General features: G+C 40.3%; 1 protein-coding gene across 1 annotated transcript; it reads right to left on the reverse strand.

Annotated features, from left to right (window-relative positions):
• Positions 1-5,370: 5,370 nt before the first annotated feature.
• LOC120570458 (lanosterol synthase-like) lies at positions 5,371-19,534 on the reverse strand. The gene is made up of 22 exons (XM_039818825.1): positions 19,390-19,534; positions 17,166-17,334; positions 16,616-16,754; positions 16,120-16,228; positions 15,586-15,707; positions 15,334-15,430; positions 14,029-14,164; positions 12,169-12,277; positions 11,741-11,859; positions 11,438-11,535; positions 11,035-11,062; positions 10,204-10,260; positions 9,966-10,037; positions 9,712-9,762; positions 9,386-9,535; positions 9,024-9,120; positions 7,161-7,266; positions 6,785-6,850; positions 6,620-6,700; positions 6,313-6,483; positions 6,015-6,093; positions 5,371-5,857 (listed from the first exon to the last, which is right to left on the reverse strand). Exons 1-22 carry the CDS (start codon positions 19,401-19,403, stop codon positions 5,720-5,722), a joined length of 2,208 nt encoding a protein of 735 aa, XP_039674759.1. The 5' UTR covers positions 19,404-19,534; the 3' UTR covers positions 5,371-5,719.
• Between the last annotated feature and the right edge of the window lie 180 nt (positions 19,535-19,714).

Here is a 19,714-nt window from a genome sequence, read left to right on the forward strand (position 1 = left end):
TTAATTGTCAATGTCAATTTTATTTGTATAGCACCTTTCATTACACGTAAACCCAAAGTGCTTTACATTTAAAACAAAGCATAAATAGAAATAAGAATACACAAAAAGACAATCAATGGCTGGGCCATGAAGAATATGTTAGTCTAAATGAAGCCACTCCTCCCAGTCATATTAATACTCAAATTCCTAGAGGCTCAAGCCGAGGAGGGGAAGTTGCAGCCATCTTTGATTCAAGCCTGTTAATTAATCCTAAACCTAAACTAAATTATAACTCGTTTGAGAGTCTAGTTCTTAATCTTCAACATCCAAAATGGAAAACATTACAGCCAATTATATTCGTTGTTATTTACAGGGCTCCAGGTCCGTATTCTGAATTTTTATCTGAATTCTCAGAGTTTTTATCATGTTTAGTCCTTAAATCAGACAAAGTACTTATTGTAGGTGATTTTAATATCCATGTGGACGTTGACAATAATAGCCTTAGTACTGCTTTCAACTCATTACTGGATTCAATCGGTTTCAGTCAGAGTGTGCACAAGGCGACGCACTGTTTTAACCACACCCTCGACCTTGTGCTGGCATATGGTATTGAAATTGAGGATTTAATAATATTTCCGCAGAATTTGGTATTATCAGACCATTCTTTAATTACTTTCGAATTATTACTACCTGACTATACTAAATTAGATAAAAACTTCTACACTAGATGCCTATCTGACAGTGCTATAGCTAAATTTAAGGAAGATATTCCAACAGCATTTGACTCTTTGTCATGCCTTAACATAACAGAGGACCTTTATGTTAACCTCAGTCCCTCTCAAATTGATACATTTGTAGATGGTGCTACGACCTGCCTACGGACGACTTTAGACTCTGTTGCTCCCCTCAAAAAGAAGTTGATGAAGCAAAGGAAATTAGCACCTTGGTATAACTCCCAAACTCGCAAATTAAAACAAATCTCGCGAAACCTTGAAAGTAAATGGCGTTCCACCAAAGTGGAAGAATCTCGTTTGGATTGGCAAGAAAGTCTCAAAACCTATAAGGCCCTAAGAAAGGCCAGAATAGACTATTACTCATCGCTAATAGAAGAAAATAAGAACAACCCAAGGTTTCTTTTCAGCACTGTAGCCAGGCTGACAGAGAGTCACAGCTCTATTGAGCCATCTATTCCTAAAGCTCTAAGTGGTGATGACTTCATGAGCTTCTTTAATGATAAAATTATAACAATTAGAGATAAAATCTATCACCTTTTGCCCTCAACTTCTAACGGTTCACCTTTAAATGCAGGACCGCTAGAAAGAACGACTATTCCCGACATATACTTAGACTGCTTTTATCCTATAGACCTTCAACAATTAATGTTAAAGATATCCTCAGCTAAGCCATCTGCCTGTCTCTTAGACACCATCCCAACGAGACTACTCAAAGAAGCGTTACCTGTGGTTAACACTTCATTACTAGATATTATCAATATGTCCTTATTAACAGGTTATGTACCGCAATCATTTAAAATAGCTGTGATAAAACCTCTTCCGAAAAAACCCACTCTCGATCCTGAGGTCTTAGCAAACTATAGACCTATATCTAACCTTCCCTTTCTATCCAAGATCCTTGAGAAGGTAGTTGCTAATCAGTTATGTGATTTTCTACATAGCAATAGTTTATTTGATGACTTTCAATCAGGATTTAGAAAGAATCATAGCACAGAGACAGCACTGGTGAAAATTACTAACGACCTTCTAACTGCTGCAGACAATGGACTTGTCTCCATACTTGTTTTACTAGATCTTAGTGCTGCGTTTGACACTATTGACCATACCATCCTGTTACAGAGATTGGAACACTTAGTTGGCATTAAAGGAATCGCTCTAAGCTGGTTTAAGTCCTATTTCTCTGATCGATCTCAATTTGTTAATGTTAATGATAAATCCTCCAAGTACGCTAAAGTTAGCCATGGCGTTCCACAAGGCTCAGTGGAGCCTTGTGGAACCAATTCTATTCTCCTTATATATGCTTCTTCTTGGTAATATTATTAGGAAACACTCAATTAACTTTCACTGTTATGCGGATGACACCCAATTATACTTGTCAATCAAACCAGACGAAACCAGTCAGCTAGCTAAACTTCAAGGGTGCATTAAAGATATAAAATCCTGGATGACCTATAATTTTCTGATGTTAAACTCTAACAAAACTGAAGTTATTGTGCTGGGCCCTAAACACCTCCGAACCTCATTATCTAAAGACATAGCTACTCTGGATGGTATTGCCCTGGCCTGCAGCACTACTGTCAGAAATCTAGGGGTTATTTTTGATCAGGATATATCCTTTTAACGCCCATCTAAAACAAACCTCAAGAACAGCCTTTTTTCATCTTCGTAACATTGCCAAAATTAGGAATATCCTGTCTCAAAACGATGCTGAAAAACTAGTCCATGCATTCGTTACTTCCAGGCTGGACTATTGTAATTCCCTACTGTCAGGTTGCTCAAATAAAACCCTTAAGACTCTCCAGCTGATCCAGAATGCTGCAGCGCGTGTTCTCACAAGAACTAAGAAAAGAGATCATATTTCTCCTGTATTAGCTTCTCTGCATTGGCTTCCTGGATTGGAATCCAGGATTGAATTTAAAATCCTTCTCCTGACCTACAAAGCTCTAAATGGTCAAGCACCATCATATCTAGAAGAGCTCCTAATACTTTATTGTCCCACTAGAGCACTGCGCTCCCAGAATGCAGAATTACTGGTGGTACCTAGAGTCTCTAAAAGTAGAATCGGAGCCAGAGCCTTCAGTTATCAGGCTCCTCTCCTCTGGAACCAGCTCCCAATCTGGGTTCGGGGGGCAGAAACTGTCACCGCATTTAAGAATGAACTTAAAACTCTCCTATTTGATAAAGCTTATAGTTAGGGAGTGAGGAGTTGCAGCGTCCGCCTAACTAGGCCCATATGCTTCTCTTCATAGTCATTAGATTAATAATATAACAAAAGTAGAGGGAGGCAGGCCAGCACAGCCCAATCCGGCAGGGGAGAGTTTCAAGCCCGAACAGGCCACCTCTCCTTATGACCTGTCTCTCTTAGTTACGCTGTTATAGTTCTAGACTGCCGGGGGACTTCCTTCCTTTGACACACTGAGCTGCTCTCTCCTCTCCCTTTCTATTACCATTTGTGTGCATCCCGTCCCAGAAATGCTCGTTACTAATCCTAGCTTCTGGGGAGTTTACTCCCCGGAGTCCTTATGTTTTTTTTACCCAGCATATTTCCTTGGAGAACGTTGGAACCAAGATCCTGGTTGCAGCTGTCGCTGTGGTCCTGCTGCACTCCCTGCTAAGCTCTGCGGTGCCCTGCAATGTCATGCTGAGTCCTGCTGAACCCTGCTGAACCCTGCTGCTTCCTGCTACATCCATCCATGCTCTGCTGGGCCACGCTACATCCTGTAACGCCCTGCAGCGCCCTGATATGACATGAACTACTACGACTACCATTTGAAGTCATTGTTCCATTATTAATGTGACTATTATTGCCACTGTTCATCGCATCCCCAACCGGCACTGTCAGACACCGCCTACCAAGAGCCTGGGTCTGTCCCAGGTTTCTTCCCAAGAGGGAGTTTTTCCTCGCCACTGTCGCACTGCTTGCTCTTGAGGGAATTACTGTAATTGTTGGGGCTTTGTAAATTATAGAGTGTGGTCTAGACTTACTCTATCTGTAAAGTGTCTCAAGATAACAAGTGTTATGATTTGATACTATAAATAAAACTGAATTGAATGAATATCAGAGTGCCCAGCCACATATCCAGTACAAATTGGGACAGGCCATATGTGCTTGCAGTGCAACTGATTCATTCTGACAGTCTACAGTTCGTATATTTTTGCCAGGTTAAAGGTTGCAGGTTTGAATCCTCTCTGCTTCTGTCCCTCTAGCAACTGCCAGACTGCACACTCAAGAAATACTCAAGCTAACAGGAAAACTAATCCTGATGCAAGGCATTGCTGAAAAATGTGTCTGCTCTGCCAACTTCCCGCTCTAAAACAATTTTAAAACATCATGTTTAACATCATGTTCACTGTTTCAAATGTAGTTATGTGAGGCCTCGGTTTTGGTAGAAAGACTGTTTTTTATATCATACTGTCACTCAAAAACATTTGGTCTTATCAATACAATGATAAATCCTGATTGATCAGCAACATTTGTTGTGAGGAATTTATCTAAATTAAAAAATTGCTCTGATTTCCATACAGTATGTGTCATGGTACTCAGGGAATGGTGGACCCAAATGCAGAGAGCGAGCGGGAGTTTAGTTGCTTGAGGATTTATTTCAGAAAAATAAAGTTCATACCAACACAAGGAGTCCAAACTGAAGAAGGCAAAACACAGTCCAGAATGTAGATAAAAAAAACAAAAGAACAGGATATCACAAACTGGAATTCAGAGAACGCAGGGTAACCCTTCACACGAACAGAAACACACTAACAGGAACAAAATGATCTGACAACAAAGGGAATGCAGAAACTACACAGGGTAAATGAGAAAAAAAGGAAGAGGTGACACTAGGGCTGGGGAACAGGTACCACACATTAGGAGTGGGTAGAGGAATCAAAACAACGTGATAACACAGGAAGTAAAACTAGACAAGACATAAAACCAGACTATCAAAAATAAAACAGGAAACAGAACATAAGCCCACACAATCAATAGGAAATACACAATCAATAGGACAATACAGGAGAAAGAAACAAAGGGCACAGAAACCTACACAATCACAACAGTATGTGCTCTGTGTTTAATATTTGGCTAAGAGCACAAACCAATATAAAGCAAGTCAGGTATAAGTTCATAACCAAATACATTCACTGAAGACACATCCAGTCAAGTTAATACCATAGAAACATGATTTATTCTAAAGGAGAATGGTAGGGAAGTGAGGGACAGGGATATAAGGCAACATGGACATGTGTTTAATATACATTCTTTATAAACCAGAGCACACTAACTGGGTGTCACCGAAAGCAGCATTTTATCACGTGTTTAGGGAGTAGCTCTGATTTCCTGGAATGTCAACACAAAGTAATTCGAGATTTAAAAGGTGCTCTATGTTGGGTCGTTCTTGTTGACGTTCAGTATTGTCAAACAAAACGGAGGCTAGCTCTACCTCCCTCCCTCCTCCTCTCTTCTCCCCCCCTCCCTTCCGTGCTTCCTGAAACCGTCATGAACAGCATTGTGAAGTAGCCTTACGCTAATGCTGCTGCAGTGATGGCTCAACCAACTCCTTCTTGTCGGTTATTGGCTGGAACACTGTTATGTTTGGTGGTGCAGGTTGGCCCAGTTTGTTTTTGTTGCTGTTTGTGGAGCCTGGGCTGTCTACAGAGACCGCGTTTTTTACAGTGTGTTCAGGGGACAGGCAGCTCGCGGATAGTGAGGAGATGTTTGATGTATGTGACAAAAAAACGTGTGACATGGCTTAGAGCACCTTTAAATGTGTTACTTTATCTGATAGATTCAAATCTGAAAACACAATTGAAGTGTTTAAATGTCCATAAAGGGCTACATGTTGACATTGGTAGGCTGACTGCGATTCATTAAGACTCCTGACTCCATTAGGACAGCTCATGTCACCAACAAAAAAGATGGACTTTCCATTGATTGACTGAACTTGGTGGCTGTTGTTGACATTCAGTTTTGTTATCGTGGCACAAAGTCTGATGCACCTTTTTAAAAGTCTTCACAGCTTGACCTTCCCAGCCAACGGACTGCTGGGGTAAAGCGTTGAGAAGCGACCGAGGGTCCAGACTGTGAAGACATTTCTGTAGGAGGTGTAGCTGATGGCACAGCTCTTGTTAAACACACCTGCAATATTCTCCTGAGGAGGGGAAGCACAGGATATCACATATCAAAGCTCACATTATATTTTATACCATCATTAGATTCATTGGTTATTAGTTACTTGCGGCGTAAGCTAAATATAATTAGAGTGTAGGACTTGTAATTAATAAGATATATGGTCCTCAGAGACTCACCTGTGGCCAGTCCCCATTGGGCAACTGGTTGTCAATCAGCAGCTTCACTCCTCTCTCAATGGCCTGCCTGTCAGGATGCCTGGTTATGCACACAAGAGATTTGATTGAAATAATTTGAGTGGATTTAACTGACTATCAACAACTTCAAGTCCCTTTGGTAGTCAGGTGAATCAACTGTACAGCATGCATGTAATTAAAGGCAACAGCACAATCTTTGCAGATTTTCCAAACCTGATCCCATCATATCCAGTTGCATTGTGATCCAGTGTAAACACCAAGCCTCTGGGTTGAGCTTTACCTGACAGCCATGAGGCCTAACAAAGCCCAGCAGGTGTTGTGGATCTGAGCGCTGCTGCTCTGGACGTAGCGCCGCTGCTCGCACGACTCAAAGTCCTCCCCCCAGCCTCCGTCAGACATCTGCCGGTCCAGCAGGAACTGACAAGCTTTGTGCACCTCCACGCACACATCCCTGTTAACAGAGGCACAGTAGTGCTATTAGGTATGTGGGCTAGGAGTTTATCTGTGTCCTGTGTGGCTTGGCAAGTTAAGGATTACACTGTGTGCTTGGTTCAGTGTAAAGCTTTAGTGAACAGTGGAACACTTACTCATCCTTGTAGATGTGACCCATACAAGCAAAGGCTTCAAGGCCAAACCATATTCCATATGTGAAGCACACTCCCCAGGACCTGAGCGAGAGCAAAATAATTATTTTCTATTAAACATGACCTGTGTTAGCATATCAGGTAGTACAACAGAAAGTGCAGTCTCACCCTTCCCACGATCCGTCAGGCCTCTGCACCTTCCTGCAGTACTCCAGTCCTTCTCTTAGAGTGGACCTTAAAACGGGACCAACAAACACATTAACAGAAACCCTCCACATCTTCTCTTCCGAACATCATCAAGACTGAGAAATGATTTAGGTAAAAGTGTCTGTGTGTGTCAGTGTTTTTTTTGTCTGCCATTTATTCTTTTTTAAAACAATTTTACGTTTTTAAACAAATACTGGATAGCAAAAAATATGATTTTAACACATGTGGGTTAAAGCCAGCTTACTGTGGAATTAGCTTTGTCAAGGTTTATGCGTGTTTCATCAGATCAGTCAGCCGTTTCTGTGCCATTTAAAACTAATAGATGTGTGTAGTATACCTTATCTCCTGAGCACGGTGTTCAGGGTAGGCCTTCTGGAAGTGCCTCAGAGCCTGCATTACTGCTGAAGTACACTCCACGTAGGTATAATCTATCATGATGTCCCCTGTGTGTGTGTGTGTGTGTGTGTGTGTGTGTGTGTGTGTGTGTGTGTGTGTGTGTGTGTGTGTGTGTGTGTGTGTGTGTGTGTGTGTGTGAGAGAGAGAGAGAACACAGTGTTACTAACAAACATCACATTTCATAACACACACGGGATCCTCTTTTTAACAGGGAACATGACAATATATTTGCCCTTGGATATTTAAGACCATAATATTGCAACATATGAAGAGTCCAATTGAAAAAGTTGAAAGGAGACAGAAATGGCATGCTTACTTTGTTTCCCTTTTTCCCATCTGCCTATTTGCAGGTTGAGTAACACTGGCAGTCCTGGCAGCGTGAACCGTGCGGCTCTAAGTTCAATCATGCCCCAACTTGTATCATGCTGTCATTATGACATCATCAATCAATTAATTCAGTGACCTTTATGTCATGCCCTTTTGTTAATCTTTAGCCATGGATTTATACTTATTTATAAGCTCTATCTCCACAATTAAGTGCAATAATATGCAGTAAATTGAAAGTAATGTTTTAAGACTAAACATATCTGGCGGTGAAGTGCATTAAACATAGGCGTGGGAAGTGGGGGTGCACCTGCAGCACCCCCTGGTGGCAAAGCTTTAAAACAGCGATAACAATAAAATGTCTTCTTCTAATAAATATCTCTAGTTGTTGCTTCTGTTCCACAACATTTTGTACGTCATGTGTAGGGTGTGGGATGAAGAGAGGGATAATTTCAGTAATTTTAAAATGATTTAAATTTATCTTCAGTGTGTTCTTAAAGAACTTGCTCGCTTTGTATCAGCTCTACATCCACAAACAAGAGGACTCTTCACCGAGGTGGAAAAGCTGATCCACTTGTGCCTCTGTTTACCAGTGTCTACTGCTGTCTCCGAAAGGTCTTTCTCAGCTCTTCGCCGCCTTATAACCTGGCTCACTCAGAGTAGACTTTCACACATGGCACTGCTTCACTTCCACAAAGACATTTTGGATGATCTGGATATTCAGAGTCTCATGGCAGAGTTTATCAGCTGAACTCCTCAGCGCAAATCTACGTTTGGTGTACCGAAATCATCGTAAGGTAGAGACACGGTGTCTTACATCGCTGCGTCTTTTTCCTGTCGCCGTGCAGGCCCAGATGGAAGCCTAAATTTAGCCTAGTATGATTGTGATTTATGTATGCCTATTATAAAGAAACAAATAGTCTGTAACTTTTTAGAATTTTTCACATACTGTTGGACTGTCGGAAAAGAACGATTTTGCATAGTCTATTACTCTGTGGCACTTAGGCCTCTTTTTTGGCCGTTATGCGGTTTATGAACACTTAATCTACTTGTGGTTATTTTAAAATAAACATACATTGTCATCTAGAAAACCGATCCTGGTGCGTCCAGCTTCTTGTTTTAAAAGACATTTTGATTATGCATGTATTACTAATAATATATAATTTACATTGGTTGCACTATATACAGTAAATAACATTTTAGTTTACTGTATATGCACGCATTCACACAGATATTTAGACAGGCCTACTTTCTTCATCGCTGGTTTTTGGAGTTCGTTGTGCATTAGGCCCTATGTTGGGATATAGTTTGTACGCACCGTCAGCTCAGCTGTACTTCATGGAGGGGATGGGCGAAGAGTTTTTAAAAAGGAGACAGAGGTAGAGTGGTCTGCAGAATACAGAGCCTGTGTAACATAGTATCTTTAGACTCTACGTGGACCGTGGACCCCCCCACCCACACACACACCCCACAGACCTACCGAACACCTCAGAGGGGTTGAGCAGCTCCAGGAGTCTCCCTCCTCTCTTAGTTTCATATGTGGCAAATCCTCCGTCAGAGTTCCTCATGCTCAGCAGCTACAAGGAGAAAATAGACACACAGTGAAGGAGCTGTAATACTGAAAGACTACAGTCCATTTTTGTTTAATTGCAAAATTTGAAACTATTCCTTTAAACCAGTGTTATCAAAATAAAAATTCTGGAGCTTTTCATAAAAGATGAACTTGGGAAATATGACAATGGTTGCATATGTATGTGCTTACACCAAAAATAAAACCAAAAAAAGACTTTAACTGATGGGAGTATGATGAGTCTTCCAGATATGAACTGAGTGCAGACTCACCACATTGACAGCATCATACAGGCGCTCTGAGGGGACCAGCTGGCCGATGGAGGGACACAGCTCCTGCAGCAGCATCACTGACTTCAGGCCCTCCGCCGTGCAGTCTGCCACAATCCAACCACAGTCGCGGGTACTGAAGGGGAAGCCTCCCTGACAAAAAAGAAATACAGAATACGAAATGATAAAAAAAAATGCATTCAAACACGCCAACAGGCCAAGAATTTTTTTATTCAGGGGGCATTTTTGCCTTCCTTTTCAAAGGCATTTGAGTTTTCTTTTATTATAATAAGTGTTGAAAAGTGGCTCTTTTATGATATTAGTTTTACCTTGTTCATCTGTCTGTAGTACTTTTGATACTTAGGAGGATTCTCAGGTATCTTTTAGAGTGGCAGACATAAACAAATCACTGTTAAAAGCATGTCATATTACAGGTTTGATCTTTAGCACACCTGAATGTGTTTGGTAGTAAAAAACTGAAGCTGAAGCACTGCCAAACACATTATACCAGTAGAATGTCAAGATAAAGATTTTATTCCTACTGAGTAATGAAAACCGTGTGTAACTGAGATGTTGGTGGTACCTGTGTGATGGTGAGAAACTGATGGGCATCTCGGAGGCACTCGGCTAGTCTGGAATTATCTTGGGCTCCTGCCTGAAAGCCCAACAAACAACTAATTATAATCAGCTACCGCTATATAATACAATTAAACCAAGATTTTATGCCAACACGCATACATCTACTCTTAGATCTTTATAATATATGCCTGCTTGCTCGCTTGCATTGAGTAGCCATTTTTTCCTTTTTCTTTTTGCGTTACCTCAAGGAAAGCCTGTACAGCAAAACAAGTATCCCAGAGTTGAGATCCATTGGTACCCTGTGCACAACAAAAAAGGACAAAGTGGTCAAACACTAGGGGTGGGAATCACCAGAGGCCTCACGATATCATCACGATACAATATTATTGCGATTTTAAACATATCGCAATATTCTGCGATATATTGCAATTTATTACCTTTTTTCCAACTTCAAATTTTTCCCAGTTTCAAATGATGTCCCCAAAGGACAATTTTGTCAACATTTGTTTTATCTAAAAAGATACATTTCTCTGCTTGTTCATCTCACTTCAATTGTATTGCTGCAAAATGGGGATTGTCCAGCAGACAGACTGACCAACACATATATCATAAAAGATCGATACTTGGCGTCTGTGTATCGATACAGTATTGCCACGAAAAATATTGCGATACTATGCTGTATTGATTTTTTCCCCCACCCCTATCAAACACTCCGACTAAGTTAAGAGTACTGAAACTCTGACTGCAGGACAAAAGACAACGTGTGAAACCAGCAAGTAGGCTAAAAGAATGTAATTGGAAGGTGAAAAGTTGATTTAGTTTTAAGGTAGTTATAAGTCCATGTGTCCATTTTTCCACCGCTTATCTACACCATAACTGACTCCTTTCATTGCAAAAGAAGCAGTGTTTGTACTCCGAGCTCCTTCTGAATATCTGAGCTCCTTAACCACTCCTAAATGTGAGCCTTTAGGGCGAGACACCATAAAGATTTAACAGCTACAAAAGTACCACTACTACTACTACTACTACTACATCTGTACAAATGTGTACTGTCATACTCAAGAAACTCTCACCTGCATTTTCATGCCGTCTAATCCCAACCTGGAACACAGAGAACTTACTGTTAGTTTATCAATTGTATATTTGTTTGCGCATCTTTGTTTCATGTTTTCTGTTAGTTTTCCATTTCCTGTTTTATTTTGTAGTCTCTGTTCTCCCATGTGTTGTCTTGTTTTACTTCCTGTCTTCTACTTTCCCGCCTGTGTGATTACCTGTCCCCGCCCTTATGTGTCCCCTGTCTTGTGTATTTAAGTTCAGTCTTTTCTGTACTCCTATGCGAGATCGTCTGTTTCCATGTGTTCAACCTTTTTTTTTAACATTAGAACATTGAATATATCACCTAATTTGTTTTAGTCAGTGATAGAACAGAAGTCTGTTTTGTTTCAAAAATAAGTTGTTAGAGACCGGCTGACTGACCAGAGGTAGTCTGGGATCCTGGACACGTGCTCCTGAAAGACGGGAGAGGAGGGACCATCCACATACCAGCGAACCAGCATGTTGATAGTCTTGGAGATCTGAGGAGAAAGGCCAATACTTCATGCTCCCACCCTCTATTTCTTTAACAGTGTCAGTTTAAATTACGGTGATCTGAAAACCTTTGAAAATAAATTGTAGTTTTTTTTAATCCTGTGTCAAGCATACATATTTCCAATACTCTATTTTTATCCGTTTCCTTTGTTATTTTTATATCTGTGTTTTCTGTATCTGTGTATATACTACCGGTCCAATGCTGATACATTTAGTGAAGCTGTCGTCAGCCTGGATGTGTTCATACAGTTCTTTGACGGCCTTTCCTCTCAGCGTGGTGCTGTGGTGGGCTTCGTACACATTCAACACCACTGCGGGGCAACAGGAACAGAGTCACCAGGTTAGGGGTGTTAAACTTTTAGGGAAATTCCAATGAAAACAACTTTTCTTCATCATTGTTAAAATCATCTTGTTGCCAGGCATACGCCTAATATTTTTGTCACAATTGAGCGTAATGCTAATCTGCAATGTGCAACCCATTTGTGTCATCCCCTTTATCGTCAAAAGTGTACATCATCATCAATTTCATGTGAACAATCATTGTGTGCTGCCTGTTTTGCAGCAACATGCTTCTGTAGGTGGTTTGTCATCATGGTGCCCAGTGTGCTGTGCATGCTTACTGTAGGCGACGGTGAGCAGCGTGCTGTGAGATGTGTACATGTCACATGCTGCCACATTGTTCCTCTGAGCAGGCCAGTTGATGGTTGCATAGTCCTGGACATAAAGCTCCTAATAAACAAAGAGCAGGACGTTGGTTATGCATGTGTACAGTACAGGCCAAAGGTTTGGACACACCTTCTCATTCAATGTGTTTCTTTATTTTCATGACTATTTACATTGTAGATTCTCACTGAAGGCATCAAAACTATGAATGAACACATATGGAATTATGTATTTAACAAAAAAGTGTGAAATAACTGAAAACATGTCTTATATTTTAGATTCCTCAAAGTAGCCACCCTTTGCTTTTTTGATAACTCTGCAAACCCTTGGTGTTCTCTCAATGAGCTTCATGAGGTAGTCACCTGAAATGGTTTTACCTTCACAGGTGTGCTTTGTCAGGGTTAATTGGTGGAATTGTTTCCCTTATTAATAAAAAAGCAAAGGGTGGCTACTATTAGAAGAATCTAAAATATAAGACATGTTTTCAGTTATTTCACACTTTTTTGTTAAGTACATAATTCCATATGTGTTCATTCATAGTTTTGATGCCTTCAGTAAGAATCTACAATGTAAATAGTCATGAAAATAAAAAGGAAACGCATTGAATGAGAAGGTGTGTCCAAACTTTTGGCCTGTACTGTATATAAACATACTGTGTGTTTATATCTTATATGTAAAGAAGTGGTTCATATATCATTTCAGTTCAATACTGCCAAAAATAAAAGAGAAACTGCATAGGGCTGTTACCTCTGCATAGTTCAAAGGTGGATCACAGAAATGGAAGATTCCACCCTTTCATACTCCTACACTGATATAAAGGTGAGGGGGGGGGGGGAGTCTAACTAAATGAGTAAGGGAATATAACCAATGCAGATGCTTGACCTTCACAATCACCAGATCTCAACCAAGTTGAAGAACTACGGGAGGTTTTGGATTGACCGGAACTCTACGTCCAGTACAGCTCAGACTTGAATAATCTATGAGGAACAAAAGCTGTTCTGGAGGCTTGAGGTGGCCCAGCACCTTACTAAGACACATCATGTTTGTTTTTCCTTTCTTTAGTCATCCATCTGTATAATATCAGTCTGTGATGTTGATAGTTTTCTACTTTCTCCAAAAGTACTGTCATTTTTAACCACTTTTGCCAATGTCTTTTCAAAAACCCAAATGGGCTGCTTTAATACAAAGAGGCAGCAGTTTTTTTTCCAGTAGAAAAATGTTTAGAGTTGAAATGTTAACTCAACTCTTCTGACTGAGGAAAGCAATCCTGTACTGTAACTGTAAGCATCTGACAGCAAAAAGCTGATTATTGAATAACTTAATCAACAGGAAAATCAATTGGCAACAATTTTGCTAATGGTTTAAACATTTTTGTCATTTACAGTGCTAAAATGCCAAAAATTTGCCGTTTCCAGCTTCTCAAGGATGACAGTTTGCTGCCTCTCTGTGTTATAGAATTGTCAATCAAGCATCTTTGGGTATTGGGCTACTTGTTGGACAAAACAAGCAAGCTCACTTTGGACTCTATAAACTTGTGATGGGCTTTTTCTCTGACAATTCAAAGCCTCAACAGCTAATCAACTGATCAAAGAAATACATGACATATTAACTGATAATGAAAATAAGTTGCACCTCTGACTTTTAATATTGATATTTAATTATGTAATATTATTAGAACATATCATCTACATTTAGCTTTGAGAGTTAAACAAATAAACAACAAAATACACCCAGGAATGAAAAGCACACTCTCCTCTAACGGTATAAAAATTCTGAGTTTCCCTGCCCCCCCTTGTGGAATGAGATGGTTCCAGCACCTGTCTGAGGCTGAGGACCAGGGCGTCTTCATCTGCAGACAGTCTGACAGCGTAACAGTAGCTCATGGGGAGGTAGACCTGGCGACAGTGACACCACAGGGTAGAGGGGTGGGCTGGCATCCAAGTGGGGAACAACCTGGACCAGATCAAATACATCCATCACCCCGGAATTGATATAGAAGAAAGAAATGTTTGACATGGACTCAGAAAATTCTCTCTTTCTCTCTCTTTTTAAATGTACTAATCTAACACACGATGTCTGGTCTTTGCTATGAAAAAATTTACATGTCCATCAGCAGCTTGAAAGCAAGACAGAGAAAAACTGGGCATTTAACATGAATAAGCTAAGAAGGATCATAGTGTACACATCCAACCTACCTTTTTGTTATTGTGTCTTTTTTTATTGAGTATTTTATATTTGACACGTTTTTCATTTTAAAAAAATCTATTGATTGCAAATTGTAAATGTGTGCAAACATAAGCATCACTTACTGGCTACAGCCCTTTCCTTAGGACATCGTGTGTTTGTTATGTGCATAGTAAACTGTTTTGGATAACCAGCTTTTAGAAAGGTGTGGTTATTATGATTGTGAAATAACCATTTAAATAAAAACTGTGGGTCCAAAATGAACGTTTAGTTAATCTCTGTAAGATCTCCATGAAGTTTTGGTTCCAGCTTGTGTTAGTAGGTCTTAAGTTGCTTTTCCATCACATGGTACCTGCTCGACTCGCCTCGACTCTGCTCGCCTTTTTTGGTTTTCCATTACGAAAAAAAGTACCTGGTACCTGCTAACAGGTACTTTTTTCAGTACCACCTCAGTCGAGGTTCCAAGCGAGCTGAGGCGAGCCGAAAAGGTGACGTGAAAACCTGCAGGCTACTGATAGGTCGGAGAGAATCGTCACTAATCACTACACGTCATCAGCAGACAAGAGTGCGGAGTGTCCTGACCTGAACAAACGCGCCATTTTTAAATAGTTTAGCCAGAGATTGTGAGATTTTAGCTACTCTCTGCACTATTTACAGGACTTTATATATATTTTGTTATGGCAAGCCGCAAAACCACGCCGTGGTCAACTGAGGAGGTAAATACTTTTTTGTGTCTGGTTGCGGATGAGCGGATCCAGCGAGAGCTAGATGGGGCAACACGGAATGAAGACGTTGCCAGGTAACCACCTGCTGTGATGTGAATGCAACGAAAGGGAGAGTGGGACATCTAGTGGCTGAATGTTATCCATGCTATTAATGTCATCAATTGCACCTTCAAAGCATGACTGATGATGATAATATGGGATGTTAGAACTTACCACATCTCTGGCAGCAGTGTGTTCATTCCCTCCCAACTGTAGACATTTAAAATGGCCAACCAGAATTTACCCCACGAGGGAATCCCCACAGCGCCGCCTTTACAAAATAAAAAAAAATGTTTTTCACATCTGGACTTTTTTGGGGATGGCAGTGTGTTTTTATAACTGTGTGTTATCAGTACAGACAGGTGATCAGTAATCAACAACTGATGTTGCATTTTTTGGGGACCATTTCAACCTCTTCTTTCCCACCTTTGCTGTGCAGGTTGTTCCTGGCTCGGACCATGTCTGGATCATCGGGCTCTACTCCCAGGATCCTTAATGAGACGTAACTCAGCGCTGTGCCAAAGACGGTAGACTTATCTTCAATATGTCTGAAGAAAAACAAAACACATCCACCATGTTGCCATAAGCAATATTTCAGACAGCCCGAGCCTGTAGGTTTTTAGACGTTTCTCCTGTAATTCTTTTGTAACGGTGGGGATGAATGGACACTTGTTGTTATTACTACACCAGTCTTCCTGTAGCAGTTCTTTAACAGTCATATGGAAATACTTGCATCATAACATTACATCGCACTATAAACACTGACCCTATCATTTCTGGAATGGACGTTTTCCCACTTTTTGGAGTCAAGCTTTGGTATGAACGATACTGGGTAAAGCGTACGTCTACCACCTCTTGGCTGTTACAGTGACCTTACACATCTTACAGAAGAAGCACTTTAGTGATATGGCATGTGAGGATATCATAAGACAAAAAAAAAAAAGAGTGCTGTTGACTTACAGACCCCAGCCTGCATCTGGCAGCTGCACACAGCGCAGATACCTCACCATCTCTTTCTTCCAGGCTTCAGCCAGAGGGATCTTAGCCACATGGCACGTGATGAGGAGACCTAAAGCACAGAAATGGACACCCATACAGTGAGAGACATAAAATCCCATGCACACAAACACTGGTGTCATGAAATCTTCTGCTGAATAATGGTTAGTGCTGCGGCTCCACCCCCACACCCTCTTTTCCCCATCATCTTTCATCACATACCACAAAGAGGTCATTTTTTTTAAATGTTCTCTGTAAATTTTAGAAATCATGTCACCTGGTGTAATTAAAGCAGTGTGCACTTCGGTCTACCACAGTGTCTTACAAAATATCACAATGCCAAATTCTACACTTAGTGGCTTTAATAAACTTTTCTTTTACACGAAAGGACAAAAGATAGCTGCTGCACATTACAGGTGTCAAATATAAGGACATGGAGGAGGAGGAGGATTTGGCTTACCTGGGAGCAGGAAGAGAGGTCCGCCGTAGTCCCCTGCCCAGTGACCGTCCTCGGCCTGGAGGTGGCTGTAGAAGTGCATACCCTTCAGAGCTGCATCTACAGCTGTGTGGGCAGCTGGGGAGCCAGACACAAACGTACTCTGTGGAGAGAATGGGCGATAAGAAATGAACACCAGACACATGTCATACATTTCAGGGCTCTGCCAGCCACTTTGGTTACCATTAACAGAAACAGCTAAATAGTTATTTTTCTTTAGTTTTCGTACATAAGAATAAGTAGGTCTAAGGAGTCTATTAGTTCCTAGCCTGGTAATTTAGGACCTCCCTGGGGCTAGATCTGATATCATTCACTATTCACACACTTTATTCTCCTTATATACTTCTATTTTGTCTGTTTTATACTGTTGTTCAAACTGTCCAGAGACAATTACACAGTCAATTCAACCCAGAGTACTATGTAAAAAGTAGTGAATAAGTAACAATCACAAACCAAGCATTTGTTTTGCCATTTGAAACAAGAATAAATAAATAAAAAAAGATTCTAAACCTACCGTGTCCAAGCCTAGAGAATGGGCTTCCAGCATTGTCTGCTTTCTGTCTGGGGTGTCCTGATCCTCCACATAGCGCCAGGTCTGCCTGCCCTCCACATTAGTCAGCCTCCAGCGGCTCAGGTCTGTGGCTTGCTCCGTCTTGTAAGGCCCCCCGCGCCTCCGCAGCTGCCTACAAGAACAGCAATAATTCAGTCGAGAATACAGGTGTTTGGTGATTTTTATGTGTTCAAAACCCCTCTACTCATGTCTGATACACAATCCAAAACATGTGTCTATAGGTGATGGGAATATAAATATATATTTAAAGGTAACTTTCCTCTCCTTCAAAATCAGTTTGAACTCCTCTACGACCTGGCTGTTCATTCACAGGGGATCAGAAATACCATGAAAACCTATACAATCAATTAAAACCTACTGACATTGTTCCTTGTATGTTGTACCTGTATTGTTAGCTGTGCCTTAAGTGTTGATTCATGTTTATTATTATTATTATTTTGTGTTTTTGTTGTATCTTGTTTTGCATTATTTGAAGTGGGACATCCACAAACCATATCTACAGTTAGGTATTTGATTCTGTCAGACGGAAAATAAGATATTAAAACTTGGTTCAATAATTGCCTTAATTGTAAGCATACAGGGGCTTGCAAAGGTATTCATACCCCTTGAACTTTTCCACATTTTGTCATGTTAAAACCACAACTGTAAATGTATTTCCTTGGGATTTTATGTGACAGACCAACACAAAGCAGGGCATTATTGTGGAGGGGGAGGAAAATGCTTCATGATGCTGTTTGTTCACTAATGTTGACTCTAACAAACCTCTGAGGCCTTCACAGAACAGCTGGATTTATACTTAGGTGACTTCTGAAGGCAATTGGTTGCACTGGATTTTATTTAGGGCTATCAGAGTAAAGGGGGCTGAACACTTTTTGCACTTGTTTTTATCTTTTGAAAACCACATATCATTTTCCTTCCACTTCACACTTATGCGCCACTCTGTCTTGGTCTATCACATAAAATCCCAATAAAATACATTTACATTTGTGGTTGTAACGTGACAAAATGTGGAAAAGTTCAAGGGGTATGAATGCTTTTACAAGCCTCTGTCTACAGTGGTGGAACAGGATCTTAATTTTTAAGTAAAAATAGCAATACCACGATGTAAAAAGTACAATATTCAAAATAAAAGCAAAATGTATTTACAGTATCTAAAGTAAGTACTCATTTAGCAGAATGGCTCCTGATAGCACATTTGATCATAATAACTGATGCATTAGCTGGTTGAGCTACTACTTTATATACATTGGGCTGCTTCACCTGTAACAATGCATCATAATGCATCATCTATATTAAATGCATAGCATGGGGTTTTATGTTGAATTTTAATCTAGAAAGTAACTGCAGCTGTCATGTTTTATAAAAAAATATTTCCCTCTGAAATAGAGTAAAGAAAGGGGTTAAGGTAGCATAAATTAGAAGCACTCACTAAATGTGCCATTTTCCACTTTTGCATATGCCGATTACCCTTAGCGTTTCCACTTTAAAATGTCTAATTTATCGTTAGTCAGCTAACTTGACACAATGACCCAACAAACTGCCTTATTTTATAAAGCACATTTACACTGTAGTAGTCAATTTAGAATAGATACTCCCCACCTGCCAGAATGCCCTAACTCACTATAAAGTAGGACTGCTCGATTATGGGAAAAAATATAATCACGATTAGTTCGGTCAATATTGAAATCACGATAATTTAACACAATTACTCGTTGACTTCTGGAAAGATGTTGCCATTATTGAACTTAAAAAACTGTGGAAAAAGTTAAATAAATCAACAGTAAAAACATACAACTGTGAACTTTGCCTTAATAATTTTCCTATTGAAACTTTATTTTTTCATTCAGAACACAAGAGAAAATAAGAGTTTACTTGCAAAAGGTATGAGCTAAATAATTGTTTTTCTTGATTATTCTGTTTTTGTAGTCATTGGGAGCGGAAATAATAATCACGATTAAATTTCGATTAATTGCACAGCCCTACTATAAAGCACGAGTCGCTCATCCTACAGAAGACACTGAAATTATCACAACAGTGTATATTTAGTCAGCCAACTTTTGACAGAGACGTAATTGCCTCCTATCGCTTTCACATCATTATTTCGGATAAAAACGCCGAAAGCCACTAGTTTTGGCGACATTATCCGTTAAATAAAACAAATACTTACGTCCCCTCCGTCATATTTGTGACAGATACTGAGTTAAATCGTCCGCTGGAACATATGAAAGAATTTCTTTTCAGGTGCTCTAAAAGATCTGGCCCTTTTGCTCTTTTAATGGGAATTGTAGTGCTTTAGAGAAAGTATAGGTTAATGTTCAGTGCAATTCACACTTCATTTCCCAGCGGACATCGCGGTGCCGTCCGATGAGTTCTGAACATGGAGAGACATGAGCAGAGACTCAGCTGTCCAATCACAAACCGGTTGGGCGGAGAAATAGGCGGATCTGCCACAAGGTCCTCCAATCAGAGCGCTCCTACGACAAACACTACAC

Source organism: Perca fluviatilis, chromosome 12, assembly GCF_010015445.1.
Source record: "Perca fluviatilis chromosome 12, GENO_Pfluv_1.0, whole genome shotgun sequence".
Lineage (NCBI taxonomy): Eukaryota > Metazoa > Chordata > Actinopteri > Perciformes > Percidae > Perca > Perca fluviatilis.